At 42.2% G+C, this 20,293-nt stretch overlaps 1 protein-coding gene and 1 long non-coding RNA gene across 6 annotated transcripts; one reads left to right on the forward strand and one right to left on the reverse strand.

Moving 5' to 3' along the window:
• Positions 1-6: 6 nt before the first annotated feature.
• On the reverse strand, positions 7-3,688 carry LOC112072920 (uncharacterized). The gene is made up of 3 exons (XR_002894419.2): positions 3,584-3,688; positions 2,316-2,466; positions 7-536 (listed from the first exon to the last, which is right to left on the reverse strand). It is a non-coding gene; the product is annotated as an uncharacterized lncRNA (long non-coding RNA).
• A 93-nt stretch (positions 3,689-3,781) lies between these two features.
• LOC112072919 (transcription factor GATA-3) lies at positions 3,782-12,068 on the forward strand. Of its 5 annotated transcripts, none has more exons than XM_070439976.1 (5): positions 3,782-4,699; positions 6,181-6,714; positions 9,270-9,415; positions 11,416-11,541; positions 11,929-12,066. In XM_070439976.1, the coding sequence occupies exons 1-5, from the start codon at positions 4,462-4,464 to the stop codon at positions 11,971-11,973; spliced, it is 1,089 nt and encodes a 362-aa protein (XP_070296077.1). In that variant the 5' UTR covers positions 3,782-4,461; the 3' UTR covers positions 11,974-12,066. The 5 variants fall into 5 exon arrangements, with proteins under 5 accessions (XP_070296077.1, XP_023996064.1, XP_023996065.1 ...); XM_024140296.2 differs by having other exon boundaries at positions 6,181-6,657; XM_024140297.2 differs by lacking the exon at positions 9,270-9,415 and adding an exon at positions 9,475-9,515 and having other exon boundaries at positions 4,388-4,699; positions 11,929-12,068.
• The last annotated feature ends 8,225 nt before the right edge of the window (positions 12,069-20,293 follow it).

Raw genomic sequence — 20,293 nt, forward strand, 5'->3', positions numbered from 1 at the left:
TGGTTCTAAGAATCTGAACTGGTTCACATAGTTAATTGAGTACAACAAGAAGCGTTGTTCTTGAAAAGATCAGAGAATATTGTGGCATTAGTCATCTTATACCAGTAGCCTATATTTGTAGGCTATATGCCACACGCCCCATGGGACTCGAGGTTTCAAATTTTGTCATGCATGATATCGTTTTGAATTATTTGAAAATGCCTGTCTTCGGTGTAATTTTTTCTCTGTTTCAGCATATATCAAAAGAATTGTTATTATTATTATCATTATTAATAGTAATAATAATAAATAGTTGTTCGTTGATTACATTTAAATTATCCTGTAACACACACATGGAAGTCCGTCTGCGTTTCTCTTTCCTTCGCGTTTAAWTTTTTTTCTCCGTCTTCATCAAGATAATAATAATGTATTCCAGTGGTGACTGGAGTGAAGTAGCTCCAGCGCGTAGAGAGAGTGCCGGGCGAGGCCCGCTGCCCGAGGTGGTGTCCTCTGGTTCACCCTGGATCCGCGCCTCGCGGCTGTTTGGACAGCTTTACCTGCAACATTAGAATGAAACTGTAAAATCTAAACCCATCAAAAGTCTCCTAAGCCAGATGCCGGCACTTTAATTAAATTTCATTTCTGTGCCTTCCCTGTTTTTCATCTGCCCCAAAACTGGGTTACAGCGCAAGAGCGTCAGGGAAGCTTGCTTTAGAATGTGCTTATCTCCCGGTTTTAATGATGATGCTTCAATGGTTGGACARACATATATGATCAACCAAAAATATATATAAAAAATTTAATAGATACAATTTATAGTAATAAATTGAATAGCCTATATGGTATTATCAATATGCATATTATTATTATTATTATTAGTAGTAGTGGCAGTAGCAGTAGCAGTAGTAGTGTAGGCTTAGTAGTAGCCTATAGTAGTGTTATTATGATTATTATAACTATTATTACTACTATTATTGTTGTTATTATAATAATATGTAATATTATTATTAGACTATAACTACCACCTAATAATTACAACCTTGGGAAATACATTTGTCATAATTACAGTTAGCCTATGGGAGGCAAAATGTGGACACAGTAAACAAAATAGATGCTATCTAAAAAGTTCATCTCACTCTGACAATGAAATAATCCGGCGGTGTCTTAAATTCTCACCCTCGGTGAAATGTGTGATGTCTCCTGATTTTAATCAGCGTTCCCTGACATAATCACTCACAAATTATCTCCCCAATCTTCTGCTGTGCCCGCCACCAGGCAAAACTACCAGCCACCATACTACCACCAACATTTATGAATCAGACGCAGTGTAGTAGACTAGACATCTGCTTTTTATTTGGTTTGTTTTGGTTATTTTATCACGCACGCGCACACATACACACACGTACACACGTACACACGTACACACACACACACACACACACACACACACACACACACACATTCTGTTGTGACAGTGGTGGGGATTACAAATGACAACTTTTAAAGGGGACCCGTTTTTATTCCACTCTCCTTCCCTCTTGACACTGAAGCTTGGCGAATCACGTCTTGAGAGAGGTTCCATGTCCCACTCTGTAAGCTTCCAGTCATCCAGACAAGAAACAAAAAAACATTATCAGGATTTTTACATTTACGGTCATGTGTTGCCTCGGAGCACCTATATATAACGCATATCCTACTTGGTGGATAATGGAGCGCGATACTTTTCAAGAGGATAATTACACGAGTCCGTTGACAGCTCGACAATGGCGGTGAGATTGTTCGATGTGAGGCGGTACAGCAGTTTCCATCCAGGTTCAGTCTCAGGTTCGCTTGAGTGAGACATGCTCTCTGAGTGTCCTGGAGAGGGATAAAAGCGTGCTTTGCCAAATCAGCAATATTTCTGTTTCTCACACTCGACTGAGAACGGCTGTGGTAAAATGCACAAGCTCCAAAGACTAAAAGGCCATCTACAAAATATCACAAATGTAGCTATCCTATTCTGTAAAATAGGCCTACCTCATTGCATAAGATGGATGTGGCAGTTATTGTTGTGGTCATGCTCTGAATATCAAATGCTCCCATGGAGACCATGAACAAAAAAAAGTATGTATCATTTCCTTCGTGTCACTTTGCATTCGTGATAGTGCACTTTGGAAAATGATATGGTATCGATTTTTATGCCAATGCAAGACTATTAATTTAATCTTCTTTTCTCCCCTTGTAATGTCTGTGTGCATACAACTCACTGTACGATTTCTTAAAAAAAAAAAACGTAATAAACTCCCAGCATACCTGGTTACAGAATTGTGCTATTAAATGATTATAATTTTACTCACTGGAAAAGGGCGCGCGCATTTCCTCTCCAGAACAGCCTGCGCGCTCTGCTCTGCTTGCTGAGAGGGTTCATTTCCTGGCTGTTTACTCTGGAGATGACGTCACGTCCAGTGGCGTCGCAGAGGCTGCCTGTGTCAGTGCTTTGCGCAGCACCTAAAAGAACAGCCCCCTATTATACAATGACATGCTGCCAATCGGAGAGTATGGGGTAGCCGAACTGGGAATTAGATACAAAATACCTCCCCACGGGGCAGCCCACCCCTCCCACCTATTACTGTGCAATCAAGTGGAACAAGGCGAGAGTACACTGCAGCATTCATACCTGACATTGGCATATGGAATAATTAGATGATCTGGCCTATGGTGTCWATATGAATATATTTAATTGGTCAATTCAAGATCATACACTATAGAACGCATGAATGACTTGATAATGTAAAAAAAATCCGCTGCATCAAGTTCCATTTAATGCAGTCTTTTTGAATGAATAATGACATGTCAGGGCATTTGCTGCTTGTCTATCTGTGTGCTGCTTGTCTATCTGTGTGCTGCTTGTCTATCTGTGTGCTGCTTGTCTATCTGTGTGTTGGGGGAGAGACTAGAGGTCTAATACTCTGGGAGAATACTCTCTCTCTCTCGCTCAGTCTGTTTAAGCCAGCTGAGGAGTCAGGCAGTAATGCACTGGAGTGTTTTCAGACTGCAGTTCAGCCACTCTGGCGTCCTAGCCCGCCCCTGCTCTGTGAAGCGAGGAAATCAGTCCAAATTGGGGAGTTAAATCGTAGCCTGCCATTATAATAACGCGCCTGTCACCGCGAGAGGACGCACTGTCACAATTTTAAGAAAATGGGCGTCCAACAACCTGCCAGGCTGCCACTGGTCCCTCGTTATTGAGCAACAGGCTTCACGTCTCTTTCTATTTATATATTTTTTTCATGACAAGCCCGGAAATATTATTGTGGCCAGCAGGATTCATTGATACAGATACTGCATTAAAAAGCAGTCTACTTTAGAATAGAAAATAATAGAATGTAATTCAACTGATGTGTTGTTTTTCATGAAGTCTTCATGAGATGTGCATTTAAGATGTTCATATTTACATATTTAGTATAGTCTATATGTCCATATTTTGTTATAAAAAAGTAACTTTATTATGGGTTATAATTGAGTTATAATGAACAATATATTGTGTATAATGGGCATGAAGGCGTTTGTGTACCGGTATTTGCTTTAAAAAAATATATAATCTGTACATGAAAATAAATGTATTTACTATTGGTGAGACTCTTGCAGGGTCTGTGAAAGAAAAATCCTTTCAGCAGTTCTTGGTCATCTCTCCTGGCCCACTATATTCAATTAGGGCTAGCAGGGCAGGCCCCTCCCCCACTGATGACACTGACAGACCCTCCTTAAGTTGCGTCGCGCCACAGCTGTCTGCAAGCATTGAGCTGCCTGGCGCCATCCTGAAAGAATGCCTTCACTGTAAAAAAAAAAAACAGAGAAAGAGCGAGAGAGAGAGAGAGAGACATACAAACACTGGGACGGAGAGAGTTCAGAGAGAGCTATAGAGAGTGAGTGAGAGAGCTAGAGAGAGAGAGAGCGAGAGAGAGAGAGAGAGAGTGAGGGAAGCGAAGTAAGTGGAGAGGGTTGCCGCTGCGCACAAACAGAGATTTGATCTGTGAGTTCGGTGCTAGTCAGTTTGCACTAAGCCACCTACTGCAAACAAGGCTGCGTCGAAACATATACCTCTGCAACTTGTTGAATCGGCTTAATAATATAGAAACTTTGTCAGGGAAAAGTTGAGGAACTTTTGAGTGGGACTGAATACGACCTTGGACCTATTTATGACAACATTCAAGTGAAACATTATTTTTTGAATGTATGTTTTGAACTATTTTATTTTATTTATTATATGGGCAAATTCACATGAATGTGAATCCCTGCCAAATAATCGCATTTGAATAGACTGAAAATAACATCAACATAGGGGGAACAACATCATTTTTAAATACATTTGTATTTTTCATCTCCAGGTGAACGAAGGTAACGAAGAAAACTGTGGATTAAACAAAGCAGGAATTCGGACAGATTTTTTTCTTACTTGACTTGTATCGGTTCACTCCGGTGTATATGAACGTTTGCTAAAAAGCTATGGAAGTATCCGCGGACCAACCCCGATGGATGAGCCATCACCACCCATCGGTGCTAAACGAACAGCATCCCGGGTCGCACCACCCGGGCCTCGGCCACTCGTACATGGACCCCTCGCAGTATCCCCTCGCCGACGACGTGGATGTACTGTTTAATATCGACTCACAGGGCAACCACGTATCTCCATACTATGGGAACTCAGTCAGAGCCGTCCAGAGGTACCCACCTCCTCCACATAGTAAGTACTGCTTCATTGCGCATTGTTTTAGGCTACTGTTGAATTAGAGACATCGATCACTTATTTCTATGTGGTCATATAGAGCTAACATAAGAATAATTCATCTTCAGATGGTTGGCCATTTTAAAATGTCTGAACCGAAGTATTTGTCTAATAGGTTTAAGCCTCAGCTGATCCTGCTAATTTAAACATGCGAGGGCCATATGAAACCATGCAGTCCTCTGTTATGTGCAGCTTAACTCTCTGGTGGTGTACCTTTGGTTTCATATCTTTCCAGTTGTGAGTATAGGTGTTTGTTATAACAGTGAGTAAGACCACTCTGTTTAATTGTTCTAATTCTATGTTCAGTGCTATTTTAGCACAGTGAAATCAGATGTAAGAAGGGAAGGTGGTCCCTATCAGTCGAGCAATTTGAAACCAATGACAAATGTTGAAATCAAATAAATTCACGTGAATTACAGATGAACAACACGTTACTATAGTCAAATATGACATGTATGTTTGTATCATGGTTAATATCATTAAAATATGTTACCAAACGAATGAATGTGTAGACCTACAGAGAGAATTTGGGAAGGCTCCATGATATATATTTGGTCATTTCAGACTATCATACTTCACCACACAACCGTGTACATTTTATGGCAGGTAAACTATGAAGTATCATTTAATTATAGATATTCTTGGAGAGAAAATAACTGCGGAAGAGCAATTGGTTTAATTTATTGACATGACTTCCTGAGCGGAATAGTGAATCATGACCCGGTTTCTGTAGCGATGCTTCCTATGCTAAAACACCACTGTTCCAACCCTCTGCACTGAGACTGGCGTGCTACTCACACTGCTGCTCTGACACAATCATTCAGGCCCTGGCTTTCGGCTAGACCAACAAAAATTAAGCAGGCTGGAGTCAAGAGGGACAATTTGGGTCAGAGCATGTGTTGTCAGTTGTGTAGGCCTGGTGTGCACTTTTATCTTGTGTCCCCGAAGAGAAATCGTGGGTGATGTTTTACTAAAATGGCGTATGTTTAAAAAAAAAATTGTTCCATAATCGATTTATAGGCTTTCTTAATTATATAATCAAAAGTCTAAGTCATTGTAGTTGCAGTTTCTCCACTGGTAAAAGCACATCTGAATTCACTCATATAAATATCAAACGAACAAGACCTTGTCATATTTATAACGTTTTGTTTCAATAGAAAGTGTGGCCAAACTTTTTTAATTGACAGTGACTGAGGTGCACCTTTAATTTGTAACGAAGTGATATTATTTGTGTAATTTTCATAGCAGGCCTAGACCTACATGGCGATGTCAAACTTAAACCAGCATACATGTGAGATATTGTTGTTTAAAGTCAACAKAATMATCATAAGGGAAAGTGATCAAATCGTGAGAGTAGGCTAATTGAATGTAGGCRTATTGTAATTTTCTTCACCGAGAAAAATACTGACACCGTTRTATCATCCTATTTTCTATTACAGGTAGTCAGGTGTGTCGCCCCTCTCTACTGCACGGCTCTCTGCCGTGGCTGGACGGAAGCAAAGCGATGCAGCACCACAGCACTTCCCCGTGGAACCTGAGTCCTTTCCAGAAGAGCTCACTGCACCACGGTTCCCCGGCAGGTCTCTCTGTCTACCCTTCGGCGTCCTCCTCCTCCCTGTCCGGGGGCCACTCCAGCCCGCACCTCTTCACCTTTCCCCCCACTCCTCCGAAAGACGTGTCCCCGGACCCAGGCATCTCCACTCCGGGCTCAAGCAGCAACAGTCGCCAACAGGAGGAGAAAGAGTGCATAAAGTACCAGGTGTCCCTGGCCGAGAGCATGAAACTGGAGTCTCACAGCCGGAGCATGGCATCAATRGGAGCGCAATCKTCCGCCCACCATCATCACCCCATCGCCACATACCCATCCTATGTCCCCGAATACGGCCCAGGCCTCTTCCCGCCAAGTAGCCTGATAGGTGGGTCATCTTCTAGTTATGGTTCCAAAACAAGACCAAAAACAAGGTCATGTTCAGGTAGGCGTGCATTTTATTATATTACCATTTGATTTCACCTTAGAATATATGGCATTGATGACATCCAGGTGTAATCCAAATGTACCCGTTTCAGAATCAGGACCTATTTTCGTTCTTCACACACAAAAAACTCTTATTTGGGGATATTGGCATGCCATGTAACTTTGAGTGACAGCCAATGCCTTTCTCCAGCCCTTGCAGGCCCATAGAAAGTCAAATGGGTCTCAAAGGGACTCTTGCACAAGATTCGTTTGAGGGGAAAATACAATAGCAGTGCCAAGGAAAGCACTTGGCGGTAATAATAATACAAATGAATAATAGCAATAATAATAATAATAATAACATTAATAATACATTCTAAATAATAATAAAAAAATATTGCATGGATAATCCAGGTTTCTCTTTACATCAATTTGACTGAGTAACACTTTTAATTGGGGACGTTATAACGTTTCTATATGTTATTAGACTACACAAACATCTTTAACCGCATTCAATAGACATCCTTATTTGTTAGAACACATTGCTTGGAATAGAAAGCGAATTCAATCATTCAAAGTGCATTTGCCCACATGAGATTGAACGATTTTTCCCGTTCCAAAGCAAAGGAAATTAGTCCAGTGAACGATTAAACAGCCTTAGTACCCTTAAATCAGATCAGTTCAGAATAGTTTTAAGCTGTGCCTAAACCAGATCCGTTTTCAGTTGTTCTATGTTTCACAGAGGGAAAGAGAGAGAGGCTAAATCTGTGACCGTGGCCTCCATGCCGGCATGGCTGTCTCGCGCCAGTTTATATGTTTAAGATAATCCCATTACTGTCAGACTGGTGCACGCGACAGTTGCATTGTTTACGCAGAGCCAGTAATAACTTTGATAGAGTCCGGATGCGGGGCTGCATTGAGAGGGGGTAATCACGAATGAGCACTCTCCGTGGCAGAGGGGCACGACTGGCGAGGCGGAATGTTATCCAACAAGTGGGAGTAATTAAAAAAAAAGGTTATTCAGGCACCGCTCGAAACCAGTTAACTGTAATGAGATTTATATCAGTGCCACATAGCATTTGGAGAAATATAGAAAACAGTGGATTAGATGATGCATATCATCAGGCTTATTCAATGCTGAATAATATTAACTTATTACCACAAAAAAAGAAATCATTTTAATTTGTGGATTAAGTATGTGTGTGCTGTAATATGCGTAAAGATACATCCTCTAAAATGAATCTTAAAGAGGTTATATATTAATGAGGTCATATAATGGAATGTGTCTACATTGCAAACCTACAGTTGAAAATAAGTATTGGAGAAAGGTCGACTCTGTGGTCTTCTAAACATAAAATCCGGAACACGCCTTGCGCAATTCAAAATCCTGTAGTAGCCTATTTCTCAGAGCCCTATTGTGGAGTGGATACATTTGTTTAGCTGCGTTAGCCAGTCTCCTCTATAAAACCACTATTGATTCACAACGTCCTCCGTGTCTGCTGAGGTTTCTGGAATGTCTATCACATCTAAGAAGGCAGAACCAGAAATGACGCATATAAGTCTCTGAAGAAGTGGAGCGATTTTTTTGCAGTCAAAAGGGGAAGTGCGGGTGAGTAGAGGCATAAAGGCACGGCGCAAGGCCTCCTCTCTACACGCGTCTATGCTTTCAAATAATCCTGCCGCGCTGCTCGGTTGTTTCAGTTTCAGTGGTGAGGCCGCATAGGCCTGGGGATCAGGAGACCCCCTTAATGAAACTGTTAACGCGCCTCTCACCTGTCGGTGTCACTAGAGAAGTGCCAGTCAAACCCAAATGCTGGTTTGGAAAGACAATGGTCATTCCATTCAAATAAACAGACCTAAATATGAATGAATTCGCCTGTTTTACAATAACATATTATTATTATTATTATTACTTTACACCACTGTGAAATGAGYGGTTGTGTGTGTGGGAGAAAGAAGAGGGCACATTTTAACCACAAAAACATGATTATAGATTATAGATTATGCACGCCCTTTTCTAAAGATGGGCTATCAGTTTTGTATTAATATATGATGTATTTGATGAAATGATGTGTGACCTCATTGTGACAGTAATCGACCATAACAGACCTGCTTTATTCAATGATAGTCAGATGTTTGTATGATGTCAGACATATTGTAAGAGGTAACTTTCGGGAACACTATGAATTGGAAGAGGCCTACTAACTCCAGGGTCAAATGTTGATATCAGTTGTAGCCTAACAGAGGCTGGGCTTTTTTGCACTTCGAATATTCAAAGCATTGTTATAGTATTATTATTATTATTATTATTAATAGTATTAGTATTAGTAGTAGTAGTATGCTTAGTAGTATACTTGGTATACTTTGTATCATTATTACTGTGTAATATGAATGTTATGCTACTATTATAATGAATTATTTTGTGTGATGACATTTTCTACGATGTTTATAACAACTTTTCTCCCTCTTGACCTGAGGGATCAAGTGTTTCAGATGTGAGATGCTATGTTTAGTTTATAAGGGGCGAACTGATCTCGGCGCTCTCTCCATGTTGTGTATCGTTTCTGCTTTCAGAAGGTAGAGAGTGCGTTAACTGTGGAGCTACGTCGACCCCGCTCTGGAGGCGGGATGGCACTGGTCACTATTTGTGTAACGCCTGCGGACTCTATCACAAGATGAACGGGCAGAATCGGCCCCTCATCAAACCCAAGCGACGACTGGTATGTCCCTGCCACTTTGTATTGATGACACTTCCGTCTTTCTCTCTTTCTCTACCCAGGAAGAAGTGTTAGCTGCAGGAAATTGACTCGCCAAGTGCAGGTCTCGAATTCTTTTAGATATACAGTAATAGCAAACTGCAGATTTATTATTACTATTGTTATGCATTTTTTAAATGATTTGCTTCATCAATTATTATTTTTCCGCTTCAATTGCCCTACTGTTTGATATTTCTTAGAGAAAAAAAAATAGGAGAAAATATATTCCTCTTATTCTGCATTGAGGCAAATCGAAAAATATTCCATCCAATTCCTCACTGCCCGCATAGGAATAATATCTGCAGTTGACATACTGTAAATGGCATACTTAGAATTGGACGTTTATATGGTTTAGATGAGAGATGTAGGCTACCATGCACCCTGCAGTATTCGGAGAGGAACCCCCTAAACTTTTTAACACCAGAAAGCTGAGTACTATAGAGCAGTTCCCCTACCTCCCTGCATGGTTAGATAAAGGGGGAAACTTTCTAGGCAGGGGACGCCTCGCGTGGACTGCTCTTTTAGCAGCCAGCCAGCTTCTGCTCTAGCCTATATCACCCCCTCTCTCTCTAATGTGAAAACCCGACTTCCCAGGAAAAAGCTGCCGGATATCTGAGCAGCGCAGATAAGTCGCTTTTAACAACATAGCCCGCTTCCGCAGTCTAAACATGAAGGGGACCGGGGACCGAATCAGCGCAAGGAGCGGCCCAGGGCACGCAGGAGTCACGACTCTAGATTGTTCTTCTCGGAACTCAGGGAATCTCTGCAGAATGTTCAAATACTGAGGGAAAATAGTAAGAAAAGGAAAAGAGAAAAGAGAGCGGGAAGTCTGAAGAAGAAGTCTGGCWGGAGATGGATACAGTGAGCTCCATTTTCCAGTACACAGTAACTTTATTTTCGCGTTAATGGAACTCAAGATTGGTGTGCAAAGCAATTACARMATTTAAGTCACGCATGAACATGGGTTATTAGGCCACCAGATGTAGATAATTGGAAATCCCTCCGAAAGATAGTGTAGTGCCTTTTGTTTAGCCCATTCGGTGTTAACGGGTACTGTGTCCTATTCGGTCATCTCGTCTATCGATTGGTTTTATAGATTATAACATCAATGTCAGGCCGGCCAGCAAACTGGCGTCTGAGGCAGGCGTTTCAATCTATGGGAATGTAGAGTCCTCTCCCCATGCAAGTCGAAACGTATCTTGAATGTAAATCAGGGCATTAGCTCGTCTCAATTTTTAAAAACAATTTTCTGTAATTGGCTAAAAGGCAATGTGGACGGTATGGCGATATTCAAGCTTATATGGCGATATTTAAGTTTACCATCTTCATCCACAAGCATATAATTTTGTCAATTTTATTCATTAGCCATGTCAAATTGTGAATCCCCCTTGACAGCTCAACATGATTAGCTATGTAAAAACAACAGATAATGATTGTTTGATCTTGCAATGCACACATTGATGATTTAACATATATTTTTCCTCCCATGGGAGACTGGAGATTTGTTTTAAAAATACATCATTCTGTCCGCCATCATGCTCTCACCGTATAACTAATTGTAGTTTATTTGTATAACATGTTGAGTTCCATATTTAAACACGAGGAGCAGACTCTATCTTACTGTTACTTAAGCACTTAGTCGCTTTAACGGGGAAATGTAGTCAGATTTAATAGGTCCCATTTCATGCCACTGCTTTTATGTCGTCTGTAAATATTTACTCTTAAGAGAGCATGTGCGCATGATGCTATTTTTAGTCTCGAGTCAAAGTAGCGCTGTTTTGGAATTTTGTCTTTATTTTAAAACTAGTCGCAGAAAGTTGATAGACAGAGCTTTGCAGAAAGCTATATGTTAGTAATGTGTTATAATAGCATTATAAATGCAACATTTGGTTTGATAACCTAGGAAAAGGCCTTATGACTGATATGCATATTTTTTWTTTWTTTTTTAATCTCCTTTTCACCAGTCTGCAGCAAGACGGGCAGGAACGTCATGTGCAAACTGTCAAACGAGCACGACAACACTGTGGCGAAGAAACGCCAACGGGGACCCCGTGTGTAACGCTTGCGGTCTATACTACAAACTGCACAATGTAAGCAAAACAACAGCCTTTACCTTATAGTAAGATATCTACTAARTTKTCTAAGCATGTGTCGTCTTTCATATCCTTTCTTCTCTTCCTCACTTTTCTTTCTTTTCATTTATTCTCTCCTGCCTTCTTTTTTTCTCTGTACATTCAAAGCTTATTTGTAATTTCTTTAGTTCTTGAAATATTTATCGCAGTCGTCCCTATCGAGAATTGTGGGGGCACAAGCGATAAGAAATATAATTCATGTGATTTATTCGCAGTAAGTCACATGTACGAATATATGAATATATGAGAGAGACGAATTAAGCCCCGTGCGTACAGCTTGGTTTTTGAATATTAAATAAGAGCTTAATTAAAATTCGATTAATTTTCAGACCTATCTTATTTCAGGCCTTTTGGTTACATCCGCGCCAGGGACTTGGAGTCCCCCTCTGACCACCAATCCGCCTGATTCGTTTTGGGGCGTGCTGTTTACTGTCTCACCACATCATTTCACTTCCTCAATCTGAGGACCCCCAGGACGCAGTTCTCTCTCTCTCCTTCCCTCTCTCTTCTCTCTCTCGCTCTCTCTCTCTCTCTCTCTCTCTCTCTCTCTCTCTCTCTCTTTCTCTCTCTCTCTCTCTCTCTCTCTCTCTCTCTCCTTCTCTTTCTCTCCTTCTCTCTCTCTCCTTTCTCTCCTCCTTACTTTCTAGTCTCTCTCTCTCTCATTCGCTTCTCTGCAACGAGCAGTTGCTGCGTAATTTAACTAGCGAAACATAATATTATTATTATTATTGAACTTTACTTATAGCCTATTCAACCTTCACATGAGAGAGCTTGCCCCCCAAAAATCCACCAGAGTTTGTCTGATAGGGTATCCCTTATTCTCGCGCTAAGGGTGTCTAGCCTATCCCACTACACTCGCTTGTCACGCAAGTGCTCCCTGTGAAATAGTTTCCCTATGTTGGTTTTGGCAGATTCTTTAAGACTGAAGAAAACGATTTTTTACTCAGGTTATCAGGGAGAATAATCATATTTCCCAGTTACATATTATCTTTTGAAATGACCCAACCTCGGTTTAATTGCAACATTTGTTTGTTTTGGTTCATTCAGATTTCTGTTGGGGACTGCTCACTTTGAAACAAATTCCACATTTTACATGGTACATTATATGAAGCCTCTCTCCCTTCGTGCACAATAACTCCTAACCTGCACAGTGGCCACAGTGGCTTCATGTGACAGCAACCTAACGCTAACCTCAGAGACCTTGAAAGCCTTTCCATTTTGATAAGGCTGTAGGCTACAGTAAACGTGTATGGACCTATTTATTGGATGCTTGTGAAAAAACAAGTTGCCACAAAGACGTGACAGACAGTGTTGACACCCAAATCATTTTTTCCCCTCCTTGACAATGTGAATCGATGTTCCTCAACGTTCACTGATGTGTGAGTCAGGATGTTTGCAGTGTGGTCAATCCAAGACCATTGCATAAGGTTTGTGGTTGTTTTCAGGTTACTATAGGTGTGGGGAGAGGATATGAGGTTAGGTATTGAATGCTCTGTGGTGGTCACTGAGGAAAGCTCTGAGTGTGTTGTGTTTTGTTTGATGCGATGGGGCGGAAGCCCAAAGGCCCAGGCTTCCTATGTGAGATGCATGGCATACATGTGAGTATCAAAGAGCGCAGCCTGCCTGGCCAGCTTTAGTTGGGCGAGCTGCATTTCAATGCCTAGCTTTCAGCTAGAAACACAGAGAAGCCCTTCTCTTTTACCCTACGTCGTGTAGAGACAGTGAAACCACATCGCTCAGGGGCCGTAGCTCTTTGCCCTTTGCTAATCATCTGGGCCACTCTGTGCTAAAATATAGTCAGCGAAAAATGCCATTAACGTCTCAGAGAAAGTGGCAGAAGTGAGGCGGTGAAATCCCTGTTCCCATTTCTCAGGGAAGCGGTCCTAAAGATCAGGGAAGCAGCCGGCCTCATCCACCTCTCCTTCATAATCCTGCCCTGAGCTGGAATTCCATCATCCGGCTCTCATTCCCAGCTAAAACCTGTGTAGGAATATGGCAGCTCGGGACATTTTGGCCGGCAGATGCCCATGCAGAAGGCTGCGATGGAGGGTTGAGGGTAGAGAGGCGGACTTGGCCGGCGACGATAGTCGTCATGGCCATGTGTCTCATTGGTCGGCTGGTTAGGACGGTGGCTGCCAGGCTCTCTTTCTCCCTCTCTCTCTTTCTCACTTTCCCACTCTCTCTCATTCCATCTTTCCAACTCTCTCTCTGTCTTCCCATCTGTCTCCCTCTCCCTGGCATGGCAGTAGTCTAAGATCCAGCCCAGCTTAAGGGAATCAGCGTTTAAATCCAGCCAAACGCGGACTCACCCTGACACCTGTCTCTTATACACATCTAGATGTGTATAAGAGACAGAGTATGGTCTCTGCCATGGGCTAGAAGACCCCAACGGTACCACCCACCTCCCAGAACCCCTCAATCAACAACTAACCCCTCCCCCCCACCATCCCCTTACCCCCAGTTCTCTTCGCTTACCTGAATCCCAAGCTGAAAGACAACCAAACTGCTCCCTGCTACCCATAACCAACCGCTCTGCTCCATCACCAAGCCTCCTATGATCTGACCTCGGTGTGAGGGAGACAGGCTTTATGGGTCCTTGCATTTGTTCAGTTGTCTCTTTTTTAATCTTTATCAAGTGTATCTACTGGGATCCTCAAAGCCTGGCAGACCGACTCACTGACTGTGGTTTTCCGACTCCTGGGAAGACCGTTGTTGTTCTCCGGCCTGGGAGAAAAAATCCTGAAGCTTCACCCACTCACTGACTGTGTCCTCCCAGCTGATAACCCCCAATCCGGAATCCCATTTGTGTGCAAAAATTCAATTTTTCTTGGAAAAGCAAAGATTATAAACAAACCTTCCCACCCTACTTCACACACCTGTATGACAGGTCCCCCACCCCTGAGCCGTGAGAAGACGAGAGGAGATGAACTTTGAATATATTTGTACAAATTGTATGAAATACAGTACATTTAATGAAGACTTTTTAATTAAGTAAAATGCCTCTGGGCAGCTAACGACAGAAGGGTACGAGTCAAGGCAAGAAGAGACACTGCCGCTGGAGAGTAGAGGAAGAGAGGACGCCTCTGCTTCCTGGAGAGAGGGATGAGAGGGAGGAGAGGGAGGAAAGAACAGATAAAAGGACAGGCCTTCACTTTCGCCTGCTGGAAAACGTGTTTGACGCATTAAGCTTCTAGAGAGTCTATTGTTCTGACTGCAGGCGTCTCTTTTTTGGATGTGCTATAGGTCTCGGGCTGTTGGTTTGTGTTCACATGCTAGCACATACAAACACATATTCACACATCATACTTTCACATACACACACAAACACACACTGCCACATTGGATAACCTGAAAGACTTTCTTCCGGCCCACAGATTATATGCATTGTGAAAAAAGTTCCTGTATTTGTTATTTGTATGTATAATTCAGAGTACCAAAAATACGAAAGAAACAAAGATGTAGAATTATTTCTTTATGTTATGCAGACTGAATGGTTGTAAAAGTTTAATAATAATCACTAGTGTAAAAAATGACTGCTTTTTTGTTTCGTAATAATTTTTTTTTCTTTGAAAAGAATAAACTAGTTTAATCTCTGTTGACATGTTAGCCTGTGGATGCGATACTTATTTCGTTCTCTGGTGCGATGTTGTCGTGTGATGTTTGACACATTGTCACCCCACCCAGACCTGTCTGCAACACCCCCGGCCATTTTTACCCAGCATTCACAGAAGCAACTGACAACTCTTGTGGTGAAGGACAAACAGGAAGTGCAGAAATAAACAGTGGCACTGTGACTGTAGGAGGGCTCACATGCCGTTTTATGGCTAGACAGGCAGGCTAACTCTCACAGTCATTCTCACCATCACAGCTGACCTGCACTTTAAATTGGGTCATAATGGAACAGAAAGCTTGGCAGAAATTCTCCTGTAGGTATCAGCTCATTATTAGGAATTAGTAATGTTTCTGGAGAGAGCATGTGAAGTTAGAAGGTGCCTTCAGTATTCCATAGTTCTACAGTATGGAGCTGATTAGTGAGGGTAATTAGTTGTCTCAGACAAATTAAGGAATTCATTTAAATCAATCTGAGGAATTCAGATCCTCATGTAAAATAAGAATTCTCCAATTCTTACATGACACATTTGTAGTTTCTTAGCGTCCATGTGCTTTTATGGAAGTCTACTACATAATSTCAATATTACCAGACACAGCCATGATACAGCAATAGAAAATACATCAATCACAGAGACTAAAACAATATATTTGGTTGGAACAACTATTTCAATACATTATATCATCAACACACCAAACCCATGTGTAGCCTACACAGCAACATCAGTAAGATTTTATTTTGTCACAAGCAATTCAGCTAGTCCACCGCATACTTGAAGGTGCTGAAGAGCACTAAATCATTTCCTCCCTTTTGAAAACGATGACTGTTTTTGAATTGGAGTTTTGAAGAGGAACTCAGCGTCGGTTTRGAACGCAGAATTGACCACATTGTGGCTGAAGTTCCTCAACATCCCTCTCCTTCCCCATCAAGTGTAAAGCATATTCATATACACATATTAATATACTGTACATACAGTGCCTTATGGGGAAAAATAAGACTAAATTGATTGAGAAACAAGGAATTGAGAGTGCAGGAACCATGGTAACAAGTAGCCATCATCTCAACAGTGTTATTAGTGGTTGCTACTGCTACTGTATTGACTTTAATCACACTGTACTCTGCCAGAGGGAACGAGAGCTATGATTGAGGAACAAGGATGTTATAGTATCGGTTTAGGTACATTAAATAACCAGAGCAAAAACATGCCCTTATTCTTTAAATAGGGTCAATGGCCTACAAAATCATTATTTTCTTTATTTAAAAAAGTATGAAAATCATATGATTTCTAATAAAGAGTGCATTGGGTTCGATTTGAAGTTCAACGTAGTTCAAACAGGACACATCTGTTCTGTGTTTGGACTTTTAAGACAGGATTTAGCATCCTTCCAGCCAAGCTTCCCAACATTATACTCACTCAACTGGATTCCACTTACCACTATCTAATACTGAGTACTGTAGTCCTCGGTCACTGTCAAKATGTTCAAATAGCTTTGACAGCATAGTATTAGTATACATATAGTAAGGATATATTGTAAGTCACACATATACATTTCCTTCTGACTTGGAAGTGAAACCAAATAGCATCAATGGGATCATCTAGAGGTAGATCCTTTCAAACGGTGCCCTGGATCAACTCATTTGTAAAACCAGACATATTATGCAAACAGACATACGCAGTGGCAATTCAGAGAATACAAGCATACGTTCCAGTCTTTAGTCCAACTCCACCCCCTGTACTGACCTTTTCTTTGACTCCACTTCAGCGAGGCCAAACAGAAGTCTACCAGCCATTGGCCACAATTTGTTCCTGAGCCACTGTGTCCAATCAGGAGATTTGCTCCTGTGTTTTAACAGCGAAATTGAAGGAGGGAATGTAGGATGAGGATGGGAATTATGTGTGTGTGTGTGTTTCTGTGTGTGTATGTGTGTATTAAGGGGATTGAGGTGAACCCTTGGCCTGTGGTGGGACCCCATGCACCCTGGCCAACCTTTCACCTTGGCGCCGTGCTATGAGTGTCTGCCAAGGGTGACTGAAAGTCCACTGACAGACACAGGGTAGTAATATCAACAGATTTACTCCCACCCCTCTCCTTCCTATTCTCCACTCTCTCACCTGATGGTTCTTCTGTCTTATAGGCCACAACTCTCCTTTTCCTCCCTCATTTATTCTCCTCCTCTAGCACTCTTTTATTAACTCCCTTATCTCCTTTATCTCTCTTCATTCTTTCCTACTCATTCTCTCTCTCTCTCTTCTCTCTGTTTTCTGCTTCCTCTTTCTCTTTCTTCTCTCTCTCTCTCTCTCTCTCTCTGCTCTTTCTCTTCCTCTTTCTCTTCTCTTTCCTCTCTCTCTCTCTCTCCTCTCTCTCTCTCTCTTCTCTCTCTTCTCTCTCTCTCCTCCTCTCTCTCTCTCTTCTTCTCTCTCTTCTCTCTCTCTCTCTCTCTCTCTCTCTCTCTCTCTCTCTCTCTCTCTCTCTCTCTCTCTCTCTCCTCTCTCTCTCTCTCCTCTCCTCTCCTTTCTCTTCTCTTCCTCTCTCTTCTCTCTCTCTCTCTCTCTCTGTCTCTCTATGTCTCCTCTATGGTCTCGTCTTCTCTCTGTCTTTCTCTCTCTCTCTCCCTCTGTCTCTCTCTGTCTCTCTCTGTCTCTCTGTGCAGTTAGGGATGACTTTCGGTAGATTAGGGACGGGAGGCAGATGTGTCGTGGCAGGTGTTGATGTTCACTTAATGAGCTCCTCCTAATAATTCTCCCTATGTTTGTGCCCCATGCTATCTTCCAGTGCTCTCTATCCAGGTGTGACCATCTATGGGGTACACACAGGGTGAACCAGGGTCCACTGGAGGTCAGAGGGAGCTCTGAGTGAGATGTGTGTTGTGTATCTGAGTGAATTGACTGAGTGAGTTAGTGTGTGTGTGTGTGGTTTTGTGTGTGTGGTGTGTTTGTGTGTGTGTTGTTTGTGTTGTGTGTGTGTGTGTGTGTGTTTGTGTGTGTGTTTGTGTGTTGGTGTGTGTTGTGTGTGTATGTGTTTGTGTTGTGTGTGTGTGTTTGTGTGTGTGTGTGTGTGTGTTTGTTGTGTGTTTGTGTGTGTGTGTGTGTATGTGTGTGTGTTGTGTGTGTGTGTGTGTGTGTGTGTGTGTGTGTGGTTGTGTGTGTTTGTGGTGTGTTTGTGGTGTGTGTGTTTTGTGTGTGTGTGTTTGTGTGTGTGGGTATGAGTGACATTATATTCACACTAAATTGGTGTCAGTGGTTCTAAACCTCTCTCTCATGTTTTTGTACTGTGGATATTGTGGTATAACTTGTTTTCAGTATAGGGGTTTTCTTTAGCAGTTTCAAATCATGCAGTAGGRATGTTTTTTTTATAGCCTACCTGCTTTTTGTTTAGCCAAATGGTATGTGGTCTTGCCATTATGCTATTGGTGTTTCAGCTGTTGTTTTTCCATCAGGGCAAACCTTTTGACTCCATTATCACAYGAGGTTGGTGGCACCTTAATTGGGGAGGACGAGCTCGTGGTAATGGCTGGAGCAGAACAAGTGAAATGGTATCAAATACATCAGACACATGGTTCCCAGGTGTCTGATGCCATTCCATTCGCTCCGTTGCGGCCATTATCATGAGCCGTCCTCCCCTCAGCAGCCTCTAGTGCTCCATATAGGCTTAATATTTCGTTTTTAACCTATTATTGCTCGATGCATGCTGTTTACCTGAACCTATGGGTGTGTTAACCTGTTACACACTGCATTTATCCATGTGCAATGCTATTCATGTGTACTTTTGAATTCTCAGCCAAAATTTTCCTGAATTGGCTAGATTTAAAAAAACAATAGTGAAAGAATGTAACTTGTCTCACGGTAGGAAGGCACTGGATAGTCTGTCAGCTGATGTTCGGTGTTTTACTTAATGCAAGGTGTTCAGAGTTCAGCAGTCGACAGAAAAGCTAGAATAAACTACCTAGCAAACACTTCACAGTGTAGTGTAATACAGCTCCAGCTGCTCTTAAGAATGCCTCACAGCAAGAATCTTGTATACTAATGGCTGACAGACAAGCAGGTAAGTAGCAGTCTACCCCATTCCTCTAGTTCTGAAGATCTGAAACATACTACCAGTTGGTAGTCCTCTACTCTCATTAGACAGATCCGCGCACCTCGCTTGTTAAGCTCCGCCCGAGTAGCCCCCGTGTCATACCTGGATTGGGTCTTAGCAACTCATTTCTCAAGAGAGGGAGAAACTGTGCCAACATTGGCGCCCTATAAATTAGGTATGGATTGGAACCCAATCAAGGCTCGTTCCCTCCCCTCCCCCTAGCACCAGGAAGTGCACCATCATTTGTCACCGTCTTTCAAAGTGTGTTGCATTACGGGGATAAAAATTGTCTGACTTGTGCCTACATGTCAACTGCATGAACTTTACAACAACCATGTGATCAAAGGTCATGAAGTTTCTACTGCAGTCAACTTTTCTGCAGTTGCTCCTCACCAGCTGCAACTTGCAGCCATTGCCTGCATTGTCGAGTATATCAAATAACATTTATTTATATAGCCCTTCTTACATCAGCTGATATATCAAAGTGCTGTACAGAAACCCAGCCTAAAACCCCAAACAGCAACCAATGCAGGTGTAGAAGCACGGTGGCTAGGAAAAACTCCCTAGAAAGGCCAAAACCTAGGAAGAAACCTAGAGAGGAACCAGGCTATGAGGGGTGGCCAGTCCTCTTCTGGCTGTGCCGGGTGGAGATTATAACAGAACATGGCCAAGATGTTCAAATGTTCATAAATGACCAGCATGGTCAAATAATAATAATCACAGTAGTTGTCGAGGGTGCAACAAGTCAGCACCTCAGGAGTAAATGTCAGTTGGCTTTTCATAGCCGATCATTGAGAGTATCTCTACCGCTCCTGCTGTCTCTAGAGAGTTGAAAACAGCAGGCCTGGGACAGGTAGCACGTCCGGTGAACAGGTCAGGGTTCCATAGCCGCAGGCAGAACAGTTGAAACTGGAGCAGCAGCACGGCCAGGTGGACTGGGGACAGCAAGGAGTCATCATGCCAGGTAGTCCTGAGGCATGGTCCTAGGGCTCAGGTCCTCCGAGGGAGAGAAAGAAAGAGAGAA

The sequence above is a fragment of the Salvelinus sp. IW2-2015 genome, unplaced genomic scaffold (genome assembly GCF_002910315.2).
Source record: "Salvelinus sp. IW2-2015 unplaced genomic scaffold, ASM291031v2 Un_scaffold2088, whole genome shotgun sequence".
NCBI classification, from domain to species: Eukaryota; Metazoa; Chordata; class Actinopteri; order Salmoniformes; family Salmonidae; genus Salvelinus; species Salvelinus sp. IW2-2015.